General features: G+C 42.8%; 1 protein-coding gene across 1 annotated transcript in view; it reads left to right on the top strand.

Annotated features, from left to right (window-relative positions):
• The window catches only part of LOC134753893 (probable E3 ubiquitin-protein ligase HERC2), a 94,959-nt gene that overhangs the window by 33,826 nt on the left and 38,714 nt on the right, over positions 1–22,419 (top strand). Inside the window, exons 19-46 of the mRNA XM_063689855.1 lie at positions 857–939; positions 1,965–2,035; positions 2,144–2,277; positions 3,341–3,537; positions 3,833–4,049; positions 4,158–4,395; positions 4,603–4,773; positions 5,015–5,203; positions 5,337–5,499; positions 5,778–5,896; positions 6,309–6,481; positions 7,233–7,792; positions 8,521–8,645; positions 8,722–9,089; positions 9,361–9,527; positions 10,896–11,038; positions 11,471–11,654; positions 11,884–12,111; positions 12,237–12,355; positions 12,596–12,779; positions 13,161–13,312; positions 17,373–17,466; positions 17,906–18,057; positions 18,733–18,874; positions 19,424–19,546; positions 21,382–21,546; positions 21,996–22,106; positions 22,184–22,285. Coding sequence (XP_063545925.1) covers positions 857–939; positions 1,965–2,035; positions 2,144–2,277; positions 3,341–3,537; positions 3,833–4,049; positions 4,158–4,395; positions 4,603–4,773; positions 5,015–5,203; positions 5,337–5,499; positions 5,778–5,896; positions 6,309–6,481; positions 7,233–7,792; positions 8,521–8,645; positions 8,722–9,089; positions 9,361–9,527; positions 10,896–11,038; positions 11,471–11,654; positions 11,884–12,111; positions 12,237–12,355; positions 12,596–12,779; positions 13,161–13,312; positions 17,373–17,466; positions 17,906–18,057; positions 18,733–18,874; positions 19,424–19,546; positions 21,382–21,546; positions 21,996–22,106; positions 22,184–22,285 — 4,874 coding nt within the window. The remainder of the gene's footprint in view (positions 1–856; positions 940–1,964; positions 2,036–2,143; positions 2,278–3,340; positions 3,538–3,832; positions 4,050–4,157; positions 4,396–4,602; positions 4,774–5,014; positions 5,204–5,336; positions 5,500–5,777; positions 5,897–6,308; positions 6,482–7,232; positions 7,793–8,520; positions 8,646–8,721; positions 9,090–9,360; positions 9,528–10,895; positions 11,039–11,470; positions 11,655–11,883; positions 12,112–12,236; positions 12,356–12,595; positions 12,780–13,160; positions 13,313–17,372; positions 17,467–17,905; positions 18,058–18,732; positions 18,875–19,423; positions 19,547–21,381; positions 21,547–21,995; positions 22,107–22,183; positions 22,286–22,419) is intronic.

Raw genomic sequence — 22,419 nt, 5'->3', positions numbered from 1 at the left:
GCGTATTACTGTATATTACAGTTACTGTCACGACAGCTGCTCTCTGGTGAACCACCATGACCATAGACATAGTATATACATGTAGTTATAGACGCACCACCGAGCGGCCGGGGGTAAGAGAAAGAATATTCATATATAATTTGGGCAGCATAGGATTTTTTCTCTTTCACTCTTATAAATTTCGGTATTTCGCCTTCGCCTCCTACCTATGATGCTACCCGGTCGGTGATAAGGACAAAGCATGGCACTATTTTCTCTTTCCTCTTATAGGAATCGCAATAAGACTGTCTTTCTCTATCAAAGAGTGTCAGGCCCTTGCCCTTGACACATTAGCAGTGATCGGAATAGGCAGAGTATAAATACCTAAACTTATTAGAACAAAGTCATGAAGTGGAGACTTCTTTGCAGTAACATGTTTTTGGGACTTCCCGGATTTAAAAAATCCGGGACTTTCCGGCTTAAAATGATAGTGATGTTGAAAGATCGTTTTCAACTTACAAGTGGATTTTAAGCGTCAAAAGAAACCGACATATGATTGAAAAAATGGAAAAAAAAAACTACAAGAAAATAATAACAGTTTCGAATATGATTCTGATTCTGTCGATATTGACAATAAATAATTTTGTATTTAGATTTAAGAAATACATTTATAGAAAGTTAAAAAATATTGTTTACGCCTATTCATTGTATTGGACAAAAAATAGGAATGCGTTTTTTACCCTATTTATAACAATTTTATTTATTTATTACGTTTCCGGGACTTAAGTCCCGCAAAAAACTGTAGTAGTAAAGAAGTCTGTGGTAACAAGGTATGTCAAGTGCTGGTTGGTTGTTCAATATTATCTAACGTTTACAGAGGTTACGATCAAATCGACATCACAACCGGGCACCGTGGAAACGGAGTCTCGCCTTGCTGCACCGAGACCGAATGTTGCGTAGGTGAGTTGCAAAATACGAGAATGTACCTACATGTTTATTTTTATATTCATGCACAAAAATATTACTTGATAACTGTGCTCACTAAAGATTTGGCATCTGTGTATACATTGATCGCCAAGGATATCTTTTATGAAAGTATATAGGTGGTCTAAATACCAGAGCACACCGGCTGCGTGTGGGTACACGAACACGTGCGCATTAAAATGTTGTGCCGTGTGTGCGGCGCACGTCACGCAATGTGCTGTCCCTTATAATCAGAGGCTGGAATTCTCGTGGTAGTTTGAATTGTCATTTGTGACTTCTCATTTATCGACTTTCGATATACCTATATCGATACAATGTAGAATACAATATATTAAAAAAGATTAAAAGTAAAGTGAAGTGTTTAGCCGCACGTCCCATCCATATAGTGGGAATAACTAGTTGTGATACTTTGTGTTTCTGGGATAATACTGACTAAAGTTGTGCCGTTCCCGGTAACATTCCCCATTTCGTATGGGGAAATTTCTCGCACAGCACAACTCTAATACTGACACGTTATTAGGTTTTTTTTAAATGTTTCTTTACATAAATCTTTTTTTTTATAATAGACTACGAATTGAAAAGTTGGAATACTAGGAAAACTTTATTTTTATTTTTTTATTAGCCTACTTTGGTGTCCCACTGCTGGGCAAAGGCCTCCCCTCGTTTTCTCCACTCGGCCCTGTCATCGGCATTTTCCCACCATTTGGGGTAGAATGCGTCCAAGTCGTCCCGCCATCTCCTTTTTGGTCTGCCTGAACCCCGGCCTGCACCGTCTATGGTGCTCCGTGGGTCCCACTCAGTAACCATTTTGGCCCACCTTTCCGGGAAAGGAAAACTTAGAAATTAAAATTTAGAAAAGTAACTGGGATCAAGATTGTTTAGCTCAAGTATACTTCGGCTGCTAATTGTTTTATTACCCTATTGTAAAATAGCCATTAGCGACATTTATGTGTGCAAAAAGATTTCTTCGACCATACCATCATGATGAGTTTTTATTTCAGTTTCCGAGCAGTTTCAACCCAATAAGAAATCAGCTTCAGAAAAAGCTGCAGCAGTTCCATTAATGCATTTAGTAAGTATCGAAACGTCTACATTATGTTTTAATTGTGCTAATAAGCGGTCTCTAAATATAAATCTGTCTGTAGACAAAATTATTAATGATGTATATTATCTGTTACAGGTAAAACATCTGGTCCACAATACGAGCGCTCAGACGCAGATATATTTCAAAGCCGTGCTCAGCGGAGACCCTGTCGACTCGAACCGACAGGATACAGTCAGCCCTAGCTGCGAATTGCTTATTAGGTTCCAAAGGTACGTAGGTCCATTCGACAAATGAAAAATGTACATCGTACACCCCAGGCCAAAAATATGGAAACAACGTTGTTTTCTTTAATATCTCATGTTTCTATATTTGTTGTATATATTTGTAAACTAAGACTTACATTAGGCAAACCCAAAAGATTAAAAATACACGCTTAATATCAAAACATCCTAAAATATTGTCAAAAAACTAAAAAAATAAAGTAGGAAAAAGTTACATAATTATACCTACCCTTTAATTACATGACGAAATGTTGAATTGGCAACTATCACAGCCAGAGTAATTTACTTTTAAAATGTTCTATTATAATTTTTACCAAATTGTCAATGAGTAGTATAAAATCCATCGTTTAAAAGACCACACTTTTCTATTGAAATACGAGCTTGTTTCCATACTTTTGGCCTGGGGTGTAAGTGTTACTTAAATGTATCTAAATTTGATGATTTCGAGTCTTTATGAACGCTGCCAGTACGTGCAGTAAATTGCTACGGTTGATATGACGAAACGTGAGACGGACCAAACATATACTAATTTATGAGCCGGACAATGATACATGTCATTCGATTTGCTTATTCCGTTCTCGTCAGTTTTGGTAAATCGATCTGTACACCATTAAGCAACTTAAATGATGCATACACCCGATGTCCGTTTCAAGAAGGCCTATTCTAAAACATCTCCAACGTTTTGTGAGCCTTATAGGACTACTCCCTTTAGGCTTACAAAACGGCTACTTTCTGGAATCCTTTTGTTACATAAATACATTTTGGCTGAATTTTTACAGCGTCTGATTTGTTGTTTTATTTTTCGACGCGCCAGTAGTCACACTTGTACTGTCCGCGCGCCAATTCCATGCATTCGGAGGTCGAGGAAGTGGGGGGGGGGGGGGGGGATGTGCGCCGCGCCCGTACGTACAAAATGACACCAGTCACCATCACTGTCATGACGCCCAACATTCCTAACATTCCTCAGCCGTGCACGGAATTCGCGCGCGGACAGTATGTGTCCTTGTGGCCTATTTGCGAATTATTTCACTGACTTTTACTGACCTTCCAGACTTCTTTTCTGCGAAGCGATGTGGCTTCGAGGCGGGCGGAGCAACCGCGGCGGCGTCCGCGCAATCGTCACCGAATACATAGAGATGCTCGCTAACCAGGTGCAAGTGACACTCGGCGAGTTTACTAGAGCCGTGTACAAGGCTGACAGCACGCAGTTGGAGAAGCTCACGGAGATTCTGGCTTCTGACATTGTTGGTAAGTTTGACAATAATATGTTGATAATTACGACAGCGAATCTAGGCAAACGAAGTAGCTAAACATATACTCAGTTATTTCTTACAAGTGGCGCTCCCTCGTTAAACAAGTTTCCAAATACAGGCATAGATATAGGGCGACGGAGAATTAGTGATGTGAGGTGGCTAGATTGACTTCATATAACGGTCCATTTGTAGTTAAAAATTGACTTTCTCGTTATTTAGAAGAATAATGATTCTAGTTAGCTGTATTTCAGAAGTGCACTATGTATAATGTGCTACTTTTTATTTTTCAGGGCGTGTTGTAAGCGAGCTATCAACGTGGGTAGCAACGTGCGTGGGTCGCTCGCCGAACATCCTCGCGTATGCCGCCGACGCGCTCATACGCATAGCGCGCGCCTGTGACGACGCGGCACAGATCCTACCTTCCGCCGCTAGCTTGGAGATGGATCAGCTCGGCTGGCCTGGGCTCGTCACCAAGCTTAATCAGCAGAACAACAATGTTATACGGAAGTAAGTTTTGACGTCCGTGATTCCAAAAGTTCTGTAGTTCCTCGTTGCGAACCTTTCCACATTTATCAAAAGAATACTGGAATAATGTTTTTTTTTTAATCTTTCCAGATGTGATCTTTTAAACCATACGAAAGAGGGCGGCTCCTGGATAATAGTCCGAGGCCACGTCTATGACGTGGAAAACTTCGAATGTGACAATCCCAGTACGAACGAGTTGGTGCGCAAACTGCGCGGCCGCGATGCTACGGCGGCGCTCAGCGTCGAGCCGCATGCGTTGTACCTGTCGCTGATCACGGACAAATGTGTGGGGATGGATGCCGATCAGATACACACGCACAAGTTGGAGGTTAGCTGAGTATCTTATCATCACATCATCAGCCCTTAAACTGAATGTGATAATCACTGAGTTGGTTGCGCAAACTCCACGGCTTTTTTGCTCTTGCATCTGGCCGATTAGAAGCCTTTTATCTTGCTCAGTCGCAAACGGGGACGAACCAATGGTCTAAAACTCAATTAATAGATTTTATTCATCACTAATCTGCCATTCTTCCAGGAAAGCACCTCATCTCTCCGAATTCACCACCTGATGACGTCATCAGCGTTCCACATAGCGCTCAGCGTGTCGCAGTGCGGGGTGCAGCTGGCGCGATCTCTACCGCAGCAGCGCGCCGAGCGCGAGGCGGCGAGCTACGCCGCGCAAGTGATACTGCGGGGCGGACTTCAAGTTAGTCTTATCTTACTTTACTCCATTACATTACATCAGCGATACAAAACGAATACAAGCCTCCGAGGAAAAAGAGTATGTGAGTACATTTATCACTTTTTACCTGACTACAGCTAACCAAAAGGAGGCTTATGTTTATGACCGTAATCATTGACCGTTCGTTGACCGTTTATGTAGGTATTTTGATACTTATTCCTTTAGCATACTGTCATCTTTAATAAAGGGTCCATTATAATTCTAGGATGCCAACCCGCCAAACCCGTTTGAAGAAGAAAAGGCAGAGGCCCGAAGCGGCTCATCTACTGGTGGCAACAGTCCCGCGGGTGACACCCCTCCCCCCGCGTACACCCCGCGCGCGCCGCGCTCCGGGCCTGGTGCGGGGACTAAAGCTGATGCGTTACTACTTGCTCTTGGAGAGCCTAAACTACATGTAAGTTTTCTGATGCTCGCTATCCTGGTCAAACCTATTGGAAAAATTTTAAATACATATACTTATCTGATCTGGCATTAGCACTATCACTAAAAAAATTCGAGTGATAAAACATATGTGTATTATTTTTCAGGACTCTCTAGCCCTCCACCTCTGGTGGGCGTGCGAGCGTCGCGAGGGCGCCACCCCCCACTTCCCCCCGGACCACCCGCTTGAGGAGTTCAGGCGAACGCTGCTCGCCGCGCTGCTGTACCACGCCGGGCTAAGTGAACACGCCCTCGCCATCGCTAGCGCCGGTCAGTTGTCACAGAGTGTCAGTTAATACGAGAAATGATAGTCCTTACACCTTTGGTAGGCGAAGAGTGCGAGACCCACTTTCCATTATTCGATTAAGCTGAAACTTCACATTTCATATACATATTTAAGTTGGATGACATGGTATTATGGTACCATCGAGCTGATCTGATGGTTGGTTTGTCGAAAAATTTAGTTTACGAAGTTTCTAGCACAACTTCCTCTTTTTCCAGATTGATCTAATTTATGTATCCTTTATTTAGTGTTTATTTGTATACAGAAATGGACAAGGGTGAAGTGAAACTGTCTCCAGCAATGTCAGAAATAGTAAAGGTTGTACAACAGAGCAAGTGGACGCTCATGAGGACCAAACAACAGCAGTCACGTGGGTACAAAGAGGTAAGGCAATAACGTGAAAAAATTAACCTCCCATAGAAAATGGACCAGCCGAAATGTATGAAACAGTCAAACTTTTTTTCGCGATTTCGGGGTTGGTTCCATAGTAAGTTGCTCAGTATCTCAAAACCTCCCTGGCAACTTATTTTTTAGCCACCGTGTAAATGTAGACATTCTTATGGGTACCGTAATGAGAGAAATATCTGAGGACCTGGAAAAATTTACTGTTTTATTATTTTTTAGATATGTTAACTAAGTTTTAAATTAGGTGGTTGGAGGGCCTCACGTAAACTTCTATATTTAAAAGACAGCGGCGATGGTGGGCACGCCCCTATTACAATGCAAACTATGGTATATAAGAAGAAGGTTTAAACTTGTCTCATAAGTCCATTACGATCGTGTTTCCTCTGTCCAGGTGTGCGCTGTGCCCCTGGAGCGCGCCCGTTTCCTCCTCCACGAGGTCCGAGCGGCGATATCGACCGCAGTGTCCGCGCTGCAGAAGCGGCCGCCGTCCCGCCGCGACCCCACCGCCAAGAGGATATTCCAAAAGGTCATGAGGCTCGTCAAGTCCGGCTGCTTCAATAAATGGTACCTGTCAACGAGCTCTGTGTTCCGAATCACGCTCACAACGCTTACAGTGCTGCCGGTCCGAATCAGTTAGCGCGCTCAAGGCCGCGTGAGTGGTGTTTCGTTTCGGACCGTCGTGAACGTGTTTATTGTCATGTTCATGTCAACGTCAACTGAACTTGAATTTTGTTCGTTAATCGTAGTAGGGCTATGTTCCGAATTACGCTCACAGCACGCTCACGATCGGACCGATTCACGCTCATAGCGCTTACGTCATTGTCAAACGTCACCTTGACGTTTGCGCTCAAGGTGCTTACGCCTGGGAGTGTGAGCACCGTGAGCGCCGTCCATTGACGTCATCAATGACGTCACGATATCGCATGTAAGCACTATGAGCGTGAATAGGTCCGATCGTGAGCGTGCTGTGAGCGCTATGAGCGTCATTCGGAACATAGCCGAGATATATTCATTAGTGTGAAAAACGGTAAACTCTCATTTTATAGAGTATTACATTAACGTATGCAAACATTGAAACAACATAGATAGATACACACTCAAGTAAGTAGTAGGTAGGTATATCAAGCTTGAATAACTACATTGCTTGCGCACATATCTTTAACACACATTTCTGCAATCGTGTAACTTGCTTGTACTTACCTCACATGTGTTTTACTGTAGATACTAGGTGGCTCCCAACAAAACATTTTATTGAATCACCATCACTAGTCATCACCAAAATACCAAATTATAATAACCTAATGTTCTGTTTTAGTTTCGAAACAACGAAAGACCTACGCAATAGACAGAATAGCCTCAGCAAGAGCATGCTCAAAGCCACCGGCAGCTTACTACAAGGCGACGCCTTACTAATAAAGTCATCCATAGCCGCTAACGCCTCAAGCAAAACTCCAGACGACCTCACTCCTAGTATATTAGAGAATTCCAAGTCCTCAGAAAAAGTCGAAAGTGCCAGCGACCCTAGCTCGAAAGAACTGGCCAATCAGCAAACTAAGACTAAAACGAAGAAAGTCTCAGATAAAGATGTGAAAAACGCCTCTAATTTCGACGGCCAACGCACGCAAAGTGACTGCAAGCTTTCAGAAAGAGAGGATGACGATAAAACGCCTACAAACGAGATCTCGATTAGTTCTATTAATGACACGGACAACTCGATCTTAAAGGAGTCGATGGAGAGCGGCAAGCAAGTTTTGTTGCTGGCTGACGATCTGAAGAATGATTTGATTATGGCCGACGAGGAGAAGGATGATGATACGTCGGAGAGGAACAAGTTTGTCAATGCTTGGGTGGCGAAGTTGGCTTGCGAAGAAAAAGGTACACTTACAAAACGCTATATCCTTTTTAGGTTAAATTAATGCACATGCGTTGTAATTAGTATTTGCTGCAGTTACTTATGATACTTAGATTGCTTACGAGAGAAGGTTTTTGTGCTATAAGCTGTAGAAAAAAAATCGCATAGGAGTTTTTATGCAGAGTGGATCATATATTTCTGTAGTTGACTGTACAGTCGAGTGCGTGTTACACTGTACGTGTGTTATGAAAAAATTGCCTCGATTCTTGTAACGCGCTCAACTCCGCCTCCTCATACATATTAGGATGCATTTTAGGATTTCTTATCTTAGTGTGCAAATGTGCTAGGGTAAACGACAAAAGGCAGGTAACAGACTCTAAAAACGCAAATATGTAGCTGGAACAGTTTATTGGGAACAATCACGCGACGATAATAAGCGATCAAGCGAACCTTTTCTCAACAACTATATTTTTAAGGGTGGTATTCCTTACCTGTCCAATTTCTTTGTCCAATGTGCATTGCGTCTCACTCTCTCATTAAGCAAATGTGAGACGCAAATACACATTGGACCAAGAAATTATACAGGTGTAATACCAACCTAAGCGCCTGCGAGACGCTTAAACGATTCCCTCCCTAAGGGTGGAACACCCCGAAGTACTCGACTGTATTTACTCCTATATTTTAATACGGCCTGCGTTATTCAAAGCTATCATGTGTATTAAGAGACGACAAAATTAATTACTTTCCACAGACTTATCTTGGATGCTTGAAGAAGTGTCTGCAGAACAACAGAACATAACTTCAGCTATCGTTGACTTCGTTCTATCAGAGACCCCTTGTGATATCGACACTCTAAAGAGAGCGCTGTATTGCCAGGTAATACTTAAACTTAGAAATTTGTGCTCTTTAAAAATATACCTCATTTATATTCTAATACGGTTGCTGTTTCCAGATCAAGCGGGCCGAAATAAGGCTAAGCGGTTACGTGATGACCAACAAGCTTCTATGCGCCGCTCAAACCATGTCAGAGACCGTCAAATATGCTAGTCTGACAGGCCTTCTCGGCGGCTCAGTATCCGAAACTCCACCATACTGTCCCCTCAGACCGCACCATCCCCTAAAGCCTCCTTTAGAAGGCATTGAATCTGTGATACCCTATACGAAATACATGGTGTTGTTGGAGAAATCGAAGCTGCTAGATTATATTTTGATAGAGTTAAAAGCGAAAGTGCTTGACGGTGAGCAGAATCAGCCGCTGCCGTTGAAAATGAGCGCTAATTATGGAGCTCATGCGTTGCTGAACAGGCCGGCTAGAGCAAGGTGAGATGTAAATAATAATTAATCGGAATCTTTTGTTATAATTCTGTATTTTATTAGACGAATGACATCGCGATCTGCCGCGGCCGTGGCGAAGGGAGCGACAGATTTAACGATATACTCGTAAGCACTTGCGCGATACAACACAGATTTAAATGACGCTTGCTCGCCGTGGCAGATCGTGGTGCGGTGTCAGCGTGTGTATCACATATATTCGTGTCATAAATAAATTATTACCCAGATGCGACCACTCAGAATAATCGTTGTTTTTCAGATTCCTTCTAGCCTTCTTAACGTTCCTCGTGGAGGGTTGCCAAGGCCCTGAAATGGAGCAACTAGTCAATGGGGGCGCGCTAAGCTCCTGCCTTACGCTCCTCAAGCAAATCGGCGGCGATACGCTGCAAGCGTCTTGTTTTGTGGTAAACGCAGTTAAGGGCAAAGGTAAGACCCATAATAAGTTAGTATGTTATCCTAACGTTCCTTGGGGAGGGTTGGCATGCCCCCAGATCGAGCAACTAGCCAATGGGGACGCGTTAAGCTCCTGCCTCACGTCCGTCAAGCAAATCAACGGTAACTCACAGCAAAGATAGATATAACTCCGTAATAGATGGATACAGTCTAAGGAAAAGACGTGCCTCGAAAATCACGAAAATTTGATTCTCGATCAGATGGCGCCACTAGTTTTGGCTTACTCTCGTATAGAGGGCGTTGGCTGTTTCGTTTGTGATTTATAATTTTAACGCATACCAGTGAAAGAACATGGGTCAAAATCATATAAAAATAATTAATGCAAATATTAAAATCATTTATCCATATTTAAATACATTTTAACGTATTTTTATAAATCTTCATTTTTAGTTTTAAAGTATGTCGATAGATGGCAGTGAATTTACAGTGGTTACAAAATTTACTATGACAGTACCGCTCTATCTTATTATATCCTCATTGCTCACAGCAAGCGTCCTCTTTTTTGGTCAACGCGGTTAAGGGCAAAGGTAAAAGCTATGTAATGTTAGTATGTTGGGCTAACATTACTATTAGTACAGCTCCGTACTGTACTGGCTGTCATTGTCAAACATTCACGCTTGATTTGTCAAGCGTTATTTACGGGGCCGTAACTATATAAAGTGCCATCTACTTCTGCTGTTGATTTGACGCTCATCACGCGGTCATTATATTTTTCTCAAAAATGGACGGCAAAGTCGACGTTGCCGGTTAAAAAGTAGGTCGCGAAGTGCGTAGTTTATGGTCAGTCGAAAAATTAAAAAGTAAAAAACATTGCAGTCTCGATTTCGGGACTGCAATGTTGCATACAAATTCCATTATTTGTCGAGTTCCAAACTTTTTAAAAGTTGAAGTGGCCATATCAAATGAAGGCATAGGTCCATTAAACAGCCAAACAGATGATCAGTACTTATTATTACAATGTTGGTACCGCGACTATTTTCGTGTCTCAAATAGGTTGGCGTATTTTCAGCAGAAAAATACACTTCTATTTTTAATTAAAAAAATAAAAAGGCGGCAAAGCAAATCTTTTTACTTTTTTCTGTGAAAATATATACATAATAACGTTGCTTCTGTAAAATATTTCTATTATATTTGTGTTTATTGCGCCATTTTTGAGAAAAGCACTATATATGACTCGGCTGGAAGGCTACTTGCAGGCTTCGGATTCAATTAAACGGACTCCCAAGGTCGTCCGTTTAAAACGAATCCTCAGCCAGCAAGTAGCTACTTCCGAGCCTCGACAATAATGTACTATTGCACTAATAAGAAATAAGGTTAATAAGAAATATTTTTCATTTTCAGCCACAGAACGTCTACTAATTTTCGAAGATGAGCGTCTAGGGGCCCGTGCTCGCGGCGCTTCCCTGACTGGGCCCGAGCTGGCGTCTCTCATGAAGATTGGAACCAGAGTCGTTCGCGGCAAGGACTGGAAGTGGGGCGACCAGGTTAGTGTAACTTTCGGACTCTGTCGTCACTCGTCAGTATCAAGAAACCACTTGTTACAATATATCAAAATCCTGGTTACGCCACCAATCGGGTCCAATAGTACCCGGGTAGTACCCGGTATTGGGTAGTAACTGGGTCTATACCCAGTTATAAGCAACATACGTTTCACAATGATTCTCAAAACGTCCGCTAACATTCAAAGAGTAGCGTATAAGAGCCCACAGTACACAAGATGCGTGTTTGTCAGCGACCAATTAGTAGAATGATCGACAAGACACTAAAGTGAGAATACTTTTCATGCAAAAATGCGACTTGCGTAGATGTCGTTCTCGTAGTGAACACATTTATGACAAGTACTTACTTACTGCTGTGGCGCGACGACCCGAAGTGGATCTTGGCCTCCGACATTTACCTAAAATAAAAAATTTCAGGACGGAGTGCCCGGCTCCGAAGGTCGCGTAATAGGTGATCTCGGTGAAGACGGTTGGGTGCGCGTGGCGTGGGACGCGGGCGGCACCAACTCTTACCGCATGGGCAAGGAGGGCAAGTACGATCTCAAGCTGGCGCGGACGCCCTCGCCGCCGCCCTCCGATGACGAAACCGTCAATGAGGATAGTGAGTGTTTCCATTTTCTCCCACCATTTTTACATTTCTGAAAGTTGACAATCAGCTTAATAAAACGGAGGACACCATAAAGCGCCATCTACTTTATTTTTCAGATTTTCCCCAAAAATATTTTTCATTACTTATATTACCGTGCCTCGAGAACGTGGAATTGCTAAAATATTTTCTTATAATAACAAACCACGGTTAATGTGTGCTTAATATTTATTCTGTTTTTTAGCCGACTATATCCTGGATTGGTGGCCCGTGGGCGAAGTCCGTTCAGCTTGCGCCGGCGCCGTCCGCCTCTTCTGCGCCGCCGCCGGCGAGCTGAGCGCCCATAGCGCCGTCGCGAGGCGAAACGTGGTCGCACTGCATCGTAGACTATTAGCACTCGCTCACGCACACCACACGCCGTCGCCGACCGCGTTCAACGGGTACAATCATACCGCGCTGGCTTTACTGCGAGGTGAGTTAGTGTGATATACGATATAATAGCAGGGATACAACATACATACCAGAGCCATGCGTCTATTCTCAATCTTTTAATTCATTGTATAATCTAAAGTAAGTAATAAAACATTTTGTTCTCAGCGAGCGCACACAATCCGGAGATGAGAATATTATTCTGCACGGATTCGTGGTTTGAACTCTGCTACAGTATCATATCCGGAACTGAGAAACCAATCAACCAGGATCTCATTTACTCTCAGGTAAATAATGATAAATAAATAAAATGCCGAACAAAGATGAATATAAATATGCTTGGAGTTTGTGAGATTTGGCACTTTTTCAAATACACAACGAGGCCAAAAATATGAGCATTAAAGGCTTGCCCTGCATTGGCAAGCGGAGCGCGTCTTGTCCGTAAAGCACGCACGTATTGGGCCGTCTAAGTACTTACTTTACAAAATAAATCACCTTAATATTTTTGTATATATACCTTTTTTCAGATTCAATGCATGTGGCTGCTCCGTCGAGTCCTAGCCGAGCACACGGGCCCCGAAGAGTGGCGGCACACTGTTTGCGCGCAGCTGATCGCGCTCACCGGCCGGCTGTGGCTGGAGACGCACCCGGCCGACCCGGCGCTGCGGCAGACGCTGGCCGCCTCGTACCCTTGCGACGAGGAGGAGATAGGTACGGCAAGGCTGATCACACAGGCCCGGAGTCGATTGATAAAATTGGTAAATGAAAAAAAAAACTAGCGTCGTTTGCCCCTAACCCTTCGTGGCTGAGGAATTAGACAAAAATATTGTCTTAATAAAAAGTTACGCTGCCAAGTTTAGGAATTTGTTGATCGTACTTCGTAGTTTTTTAGCCTAAAAATTGGGTGACTTATGTAACCGTCTCCTGAACCAAGAACAGTTGCGTAGGTTGCAACTACGGAGGTGCGCCCCGAAGCGAGCCTTAACTTCCTCACATACTTACTTAACCACAAACGTACAGTATGAATAGCGGCGCACGGCTGAGGTTGAAACCGCAAGTGCGTAAATGACCTAATGACCATCGCTCTTCCAGATATCCGCTGGCGTGCTCCCGCTACAGCCAGCCACACGGGCGCAACATGCGCTTCTCTAGTCCAACTTATACGTCAGCTGCACGCCACGCCCCAGTGGCACGGGCCCATCACAGCGCTACTTCTTGATAAACTACAGCTCGCTGGGCAGATGGTACGGCGGACCCTTATGTGTAAACGTTGCGAAGGTCTAGCTTCAAATGTAAACCAAACAGAAAAACACATAGAACGAACTTAATTTTGGTACACTTTTTGGGTTTATGATGAATTCGTTAGGTAGGAATGATACATCCGTGCGTAATTTTATCAAATTATCATCCGTGATCGGCGAATCGGTTACTTCGCTGTGGGCTCTAGTAAAAATGTTTGTAAGGATACGCCGATTGAAAAGTGGATAGTGGCAATCGAACCGCCGATCACTGATTGTCATTCAGTATTTGGTGTACGAGCAATATTTTATGTTTCTGCATCGAGTCATGAAAAACAGAAAAACTACCTGCAACGTTAGTGTCGTAGAAACTATGAAACTATGTATGCAAAGCAGTACTTATGTGACGTTGGTCTGATTCCTAACGTAGGTATGCTATAGTGTTTTTCAAACTGGATGGGTACGATCAAAGATAGATATAACTCCGTAATAAATGGATACAGTCTAAGGAAAAACGTGCCTCGAAAATCACGAAAATTTGATTCTCGATCAGATGGCGCCACTAGTTTTGGCCTACTCTCGTATAGAGGGCGTTGACGGTTTCGTTTGTTATTTATAATTTTAACGCATATCAGTGAAAGAACATGGGTCCAAAATCACATAAAAATAATTATTGCCAATAAAAAAATCATTTAACCATATTTAAATACATTTTAACGTATTTTTATAAATCTTCATTTTTAGTTTTAAAGTGTGTCGATAGATGGCAGTGAATTTACAGTGGTTACAAAATTTACTATGACAGTACCGCTTTATCTTATTATATCCTCTTTGGTACGATGATAGATGTCAATTCAATAAAATTTTGCGACATTTGGCATTTTTAGGTTATAAATTGTATGGAGATGACATCTATCATCGTACCCTTCCAGTTTGAAAAGTACTATAAATAGATTTAAGAGGAGGCTGGAGGTAGAAATACTTCAGGATTAGGACAGGCAACCAATGTTTTTTTATTAACAAGGTGATTAGATTAGTTCTTTCAAATGTCAGTCTCTTCTTGCTGAGCTATTTTTGATATTTTTAGCACCTTTAGGCACCTAGGCTTATTCAAAACGCATCAGGTTTAGCTCAGGCAACCACACAAACAAAAAATTCGTAAGTTTTTAAAATGCAACCATCTGTAAATCTTGGAACCCGATGAGGTACTTTTTGTTATTTTTATGCACCCTAAATGTTGTGTGCGTGGTAGAATGCTCTTGGTCTGGCTTAGGTTGGTATTGCACCTGTCCAATGTCATTGCGTCTCACTCTCTCATTAAGTAAAATGTGAGACGCAATACACATTGGACAAAGATATTGGCCAGATGGAATAGAATACCACCCTTAGGCAACCACATATAAAAGACGTAACTTTTTAAGATGCAACACCGAATGTAACTGTTGCAGCTAATGTTGCTACCCAGTCAGGTAGGGTAGCCAACGGCCTCCTCTTAGTCTAAAATAGCTGCACTAAATAAAATAACACTTGATAACACCAAAGATAGATATATTATATCCTCTTTGGTCTACGCATAGCGAATGTTTGTCTACTCTTGCTTTTTTGTTTATTCATTGTGGGATAGATGCCGTAGTTTCTGTAAGTACGTATTACGAGCGTTAGATGGCGCAAATAACAATTTGCATCAGTTCAGCCTAAACCGACAGATGATATTAAAATTAATTAATATTAATTCAGCTTGAGCCGATAGATGGTGTTAAAATTAGTATCTATTAACTCTGCCATAACCGATAGATGGCGTTAAACGTGTCAGCCTCTACCATATTTGACGACTACTTTGTTCTTCCATCAGTCGTTAGATGTCGTGCTATATGTAAATAATATGTCACTCGCCTTACGTCGTAGGTTCAAGGCAAGGTCTGAAAGATGGCGCATAAATTAGCTTATGATTAGCTCAACTAAAGGCGATAGATGGTATTGAACCCGTTAGTATTTGCGAAGTTTTAATTTTTCCCTATAATCGATAGATGTCGCGTTACTTATAGTTAATTTACATTCGGTGTACGATAGATGGTGCAAATATTCGTTTACTAATAACTGATAGATGGCATCATTCATCGTACTAGTTTCTTAAAATCTCGGTAGATGGCGTACAAATACCTAGTAGTCCTGTGGACAATCGGTAGATGTCGTACTGTATGTGGTGCGTGAATATAATCATAGATGGCGCTGCTACTAATAGTTTCGATGGAACTGCATAGATGGCGCTGGTCGATGATTAGGGTAATGTTCAATAGATGGCATTGTTATCAATATTGAATATAATCATAGATGGCGCTAATACTACTAGTTTCGATGGAACTGCATAGATGGCGTTGGTCGGTGATTAGGGTAATATTCAATAGATGGCATTGTTATCAATATTGAATATAATCATAGATGGCGCTGATACTAACAGTTTCGATGGAACTGCATAGATGGCGCCGGGTGGTGATTAGGGTAATGTTCAATAGATGGCATTGTTATCAATATTGAATATAATCATAGATGGCGCTGATACTAACAGTTTCGATGGAACTGCATAGATGGCGCCGGTCGGTGATTAGGGTAATGTTCAATAGATGGCGTTTTTATCAATATTGAATATAATTATAGATGGCGCCGGGTGGTGATTAGGGTAATGTTCAATAGATGGCATTGTTATCAATATTTAATATAATCATAGATGGCGCTAATACTAATAGTTTCGATGGAACTGCATAGATGGCGCCGGTCGGTGATTAGGGTAATGTTCAATAGATGGCATTGTTATCAATATTGAATATAATCATAGATGGCGCTAATACTAATAGTTTCGATGGAACTGCATAGATGGCGCCGGTCGGTGATTAGGGTAATATTCAATAGATGGCATTGTTATCAATATTGAATATAATCATAGATGGCGCTAATACTACTAGTTTCGATGGAACTGCATAGATGGCGTTGGTCGGTGATTAGGGTAATATTCAATAGATGGCATTGTTATCAATATTGAATATAATCATAGATGGCGCTGATACTAACAGTTTCGATGGAACTGCATAGATGGCGCCCGTCGGTGATTAGGGTATTGTTAAATAGATGGCGTTGTTATCAATAGTGTATAGTTAGTAATTTATTTTGTAGATGGCGCTAATTTTAATTTTTGTTTATTTTTAAATTTAATAGATGGCGTTGATGTAACTTTAAACCGCAACGATTACAAAGTTATTGCTTACAAATTTTAACATTATACGTCTAATATCTATTTAAAGAAAAACAAAATGATATCAGCATATTTTACAATTTAGGATAACGACTACGGATATCTTTTTTCTGTTGTAGCTTGTAGCGCCTGTCCACGAAGCATACAATAGAATTAACTTACTATTGTAATACTTTTTTTACCATACAAAAAGCCATTTCTGCAATTTAAATCAAAATCAGGAAGTAATAATCAAAATACATAGGGTACTTCTGAACTTTGAGCTCTCAGTCAGGCGTCAGAATAACCAAAAATAGAAAAAATACTGTTAACTGCCCAAGACTAAAATACAAAACCCTAAACGGCTTGATGAGCCTTAACTATTAGTCGAAATTGTATAAGTATACCCGTACCATAAGCATACCCCGGATTTTTGGGTGCGGGAATGTTTTACACTAGCCAAAAAATAGGTAAAATCTGTAAAAAAAGAAACTTTGAACATTTCTAAGCCCGCTTGTAGCTTACCACATATTTTTTATTCATAGTTTGGTAACTATTTTATAATATACAAAGTTATAATAAACACACTAAATCATTCCCGCACCCAAAAATCCGGAGTATGATCATAAGACCCAGTATACTATCCGAAGATCAAACTTGACTACCGGGGTACTCTTTCATGTTCGCGTCGTAGCAAGAAGAACAATATAGCAATACGACCTTAGCTGTTATAAGTTTGATTTGCAGATAATAAAGGCCTAGAAAACTGTACACTACTGTACGTTTAAACATAAGAAATGGATTGTTGTATGTTGTTGTACAATATATTTTTCCTTGCAGGTGACAAGCGACTGGCACTGGTGGCCACACACAAACCAAGAACTGAAACGCACCACCAAACCCATACCGCCGAGTTTAGAAACTTGTCTTATAGGTATGATATAGGTACATTTGATATTGCCATTTAAATTACATACCCTCAAGAGCCATTTATTTGTATTATGAGCAAGTATCTTTGTAATAAAATTACTTTTAAAATGGGTCCCAGGGTCCTGTACAAATTTCTGAACGGCAATGATTTATTGTAGAATTTCGTTCACCATAGCGAACCCTGCGTTCCGAAGCAGCATCTGAGTATGCAATCTCTAAACGAGGAAGAGTTATCGCTTAATAGGGTATTTCTGCTTGAGTTGTCAATCGAGGCTATAACATTTTGCATTGCTTTAAGAGTGCTCGTGGTAGTATTCCTTTGTGATGTGAATCCTAGAAACGTGAATCTACAAATAATATCTTCAGACTTATTTTATATTCACATTTTTAGTCCTTTCGTTCTTCCGTTATGTCTATGTGTATTGTCTTACATTTGCATACAGCCGGCGTATTGGGCGTCGCAGGAGGAGTAGAATGGCGTATCAGACTGGGACAGCGAGTAGCGGCGGGAGCTCCGTCCCGCAACGCCATCGTAACACAAATATCGCCACGGGCTAAAGTCACTCTAGTGTCTGACGATAATACCTTTACGAGGGTGAGTGCCATACAACCGGTAGAAGTAGTAGAATGGCGGAGCAGGCTAGCGAAGGGCAGCACATACTTAGAGGTGGGCAAAACCATCGTTACGCAAATATCACCGCGAGCTAAAGTCACTCTATACCCCGTTTTTTTATCATTAGAAATAATTACACTATCTTTTTGTGACTTTTAATTGAAAAATGCTTTAAAAACCGGACAAGTGCGAGTCGGACTCGCCCACCGAGGGTTCCGTACATTTTAGTATTTGTTGTTGTAGCGGCAACAGAAATACATCATCTGTGAAAATTTCAACTCTCTAGCTCATGGCATACAGCCTGGTGACAGACAGACGGACAGCGGAGTCTTAATAATAAATAGACTTATTTTTCAAAAGTGTTTTTCAATAAAGGGACACGTCAAAATCGTGTAGTCTTTTTCTAATGCTAAAAAACGAGGTTTAGTGTCTGACAATAATACCTTCATGAGGGTGAGTCACATACAGCGGGATGGGCAATTCCGACCCGCAACAGCTTTAGAATGCTCAGCTCTCAAAGGAGCAACCTATGCTTGGAGTTCCTCTCTGAAATATAATTAGAAGATCATTAATATAAAGTTAATATGTTAAAAGCCAATTCGTCAAACATTCAGGACCCACTTGAGATTCTGCTCAAAATATGCATACCTTCAACAGATGGAGCTAAACGGTATTCAAAGCATAGAGAGCGAACGGTTGATCACCCCTCTGGGCGGTGGCGAAAGTGGTCTACGCGTATGCGCTGCTTTACTCGGCGCAGGACCGCAGGCCACGCCTATGCATCCACATCATTTACCTGGTAAGTTATATTCACCAGGAGTCCCTAAATTATACCTCGATGACCCGAGACGTTGTGGGGGTCCTTTATTTACAAGATTCGGGGTTAATCGTCTAAAAGTTAAAACATGTACGATATTACGAGTAAAGGAAGCCCCACTACAAAAACGTCAAAAACATTCAAAGCCCATTCCATTCAGCTGCTATCGGCAATGCATGTTTTGCTATAATTAGACATTAGGTTGAAATAATATTGTCTTCGGTTACCGCGATAGTTACTCATGAAATAAAACTATGAAAACGGATTATATCGCGTATATTGAATTTATAATACATCCCGACGTTTCGAACCCTTTACAGCGTTCGTGGTCAACGGGTGACTGAGGAAAAATTACGAAACGTCGGGATGTATTATAAATTCAATATACGCGATATAATCCGTTTTCATAGTTTTATTTCATTAGGTTGAAAACTAAATGCTGATTGCAATCTTTCATTAGATTCTAAACCTCAAGGAGCCATGATCCATTATCAGTTTTAAGCCTATATACTGAATACTGTAATGTTTCAGCGGAGCTGGATGTATACGGCCTGAGGAAGCAACAAATCGAGCTGCTGACACTATGCGCGGTACGCGGGCTGCTCACCACTCGCACACGGCTCCGGAAGGTGCTCCTGCAGCCGCCCGACACCGGTGAGCGACTAACAACCTCTAAAAATAAGCCTACTGTCTTACGTCCACTTTCGGTTGTAACTTGTAACCGCGGCGGCGCGCACCGGGTCAGCTGCAACTTTGATTTTAGTACCTATGCAAGCGCGATGTGTACGGACTGAGGAAACAGCAGCTAGAAGCTAATGTTGTGTGCGGTGCGAGGGCTGATCACCACTCGCACGCGGCTCCGGAAGGTGCTCCTGCAGCCGCCCGACACCGGTGAGCGACTAACAACCTCTAAAAATAAGCCTACTGTCTTACGTCCACTTTCGGTTGTAACTTGTAACCGCGGCGGCGCGCACCGGGTCAGCTGCAACTTTGATTTTAGTACCTATGCAAGCGCGATGTGTACGGACTGAGGAAACAGCAGCTAGAAGCTAATGTTGTGTGCGGTGCGAGGGCTGATCACCACTCGCACGCGGCTCCGGAAGGTGCTCCTGCAGCCGCCCGACACCGGTGAGCGACTAACAACCTCTAAAAATAAGCCTACTGTCTTACGTCCACTTTCGGTTGTAACTTGTAACCGCGGCGGCGCGCACCGGGTCAGCTGCAACTTTGATTTTAGTACCTATGCAAGCGCGATGTGTACGGACTGAGGAAACAGCAGCTAGAAGCTAATGTTGTGTGCGGTGCGAGGGCTGATCACCACTCGCACGCGGCTCCGGAAGGTGCTCCTGCAGCCGCCCGACACCGGTGAGCGACTAACAACCTCTAAAAATAAGCCTACTGTCTTACGTCCACTTTCGGTTGTAACTTGTAACCGCGGCGGCGCGCACCGGGTCAGCTGCAACTTTGATTTTAGTACCTATGCAAGCGCGATGTGTACGGACTGAGGAAACAGCAGCTAGAAGCTAATGTTGTGTGCGGTGCGAGGGCTGATCACCACTCGCACGCGGCTCCGGAAGGTGCTCCTGCAGCCGCCCGACACCGGTGAGCGACTAACAACCTCTAAAAATAAGCCTACTGTCTTACGTCCACTTTCGGTTGTAACTTGTAACCGCGGCGGCGCGCACCGGGTCAGCTGCAACTTTGATTTTAGTACCTATGCAAGCGCGATGTGTACGGACTGAGGAAACAGCAGCTAGAAGCTAATGTTGTGTGCGGTGCGAGGGCTGATCACCACTCGCACGCGGCTCCGGAAGGTGCTCCTGCAGCCGCCCGACACCGGTGAGCGACTAACAACCTCTAAAAATAAGCCTACTGTCTTACGTCCACTTTCGGTTGTAACTTGTAACCGCGGCGGCGCGCACCGGGTCAGCTGCAACTTTGATTTTAGTACCTATGCAAGCGCGATGTGTACGGACTGAGGAAACAGCAGCTAGAAGCTAATGTTGTGTGCGGTGCGAGGGCTGATCACCACTCGCACGCGGCTCCGGAAGGTGCTCCTGCAGCCGCCCGACACCGGTGAGCGACTAACAACCTCTAAAAATAAGCCTACTGTCTTACGTCCACTTTCGGTTGTAACTTGTAACCGCGGCGGCGCGCACCGGGTCAGCTGCAACTTTGATTTTAGTACCTATGCAAGCGCGATGTGTACGGACTGAGGAAACAGCAGCTAGAAGCTAATGTTGTGTGCGGTGCGAGGGCTGATCACCACTCGCACGCGGCTCCGGAAGGTACTGCTGCAGCCGCTCGACCAAACTACACCTAAATTTCCCTAGGAAATGATCCGGACGTTGCATGGGCAAACCTAGCCCAGAGAAAAAAAAACTATTTATAAAATAGTGCTGACAGTATCATGTCTATTATAGACGTGTTGTGGGTGGTCTCTATACCTCTCATAATCATATTTATTAACATTTCTTATTAAAATCCAGCAGGTTCATCGGACGCGATCATCGGCACGGAAGGCACACTGTTCCGGCGCCTGCTCGCCCTGGCGATGCGTCCGAGCCCCTTGGCCGCGTCGTACACACCGCGCGAGCTCGCTTCTGCCGCGCTCACTATAGTGCAGCAGCTCGCCGCACATGTACACGTCAACGGTAAGTGACACCATGTCCCACTAAGCACAGTAACTATTGGTACTGAAGGCACACTGTTCCAGCGATGCCCTGGCGATGCGTCCGAGCCCCTTGCCCGCGTCATACTCAGCATGCGAGCTCGCCTACACGTCAACGGTATGTGAAATATTGAAGATGGCCATCGTGTGACTGCCTAGTTGCCTACGAATCTGGCGATGTTTTGTTCGGATCCCGTTCACAGCAAATGTATTTGAGATGAGCAAGGAATATGTATTCCAAATGCTTATTTCTATTACCTAGATAAGGACTGCCCTAAAAAAACATACAAAATACTGATCCCATAGGTGTAAACTATACTTTGCAGAGATTTAAAGTTATAATACCAATAATATAAGCCAATCAATAAATAGTTAGTTAGAAAGTGTAAACTCCTAATGATCCTGAATAACCTATTGGTTTTATTTTTACAGGCGACGAGAAAGATCACGAAGCACCCCCGGAGCTACCCGTGATCGACCGAAGCAACCTCATACAAGCTTCCAACGGCCCCTCTACCAGTACAAGTAGCACAACTCCGTTAGGTGCGTACTCACAACTTAGGACCTTATAATTCTACATTTAAGGTGTATTTAAAATTAACCCGGTTTTAATTATCCAGCTCGCAAAGATCTCAACACATGGAGCAATTCCCCGCAAGTGAAACAAGTCGTGGAGATGGGGTTTTCGAGAAACGCTGTTTACTCGGCCATACAAGTTCTAGGTGCGATTCCATTTCTTATTACTACCTACTGCCTCAATCAGAGACTAAGATGTATTATAATTTAAAGGTGCTATTTTCATCGCCTGTTTATTTCTTTTACTTTGTACCTATACTTTTTAATAGTGTCAATTCTC

Source organism: Cydia strobilella, chromosome Z, assembly GCF_947568885.1.
Source record: "Cydia strobilella chromosome Z, ilCydStro3.1, whole genome shotgun sequence".
Classification (NCBI taxonomy): Eukaryota; Metazoa; Arthropoda; class Insecta; order Lepidoptera; family Tortricidae; genus Cydia; species Cydia strobilella.
Note: the sequence above shows the minus strand (reverse complement) of the source record. Positions and strands in the feature narration are given on the sequence as shown.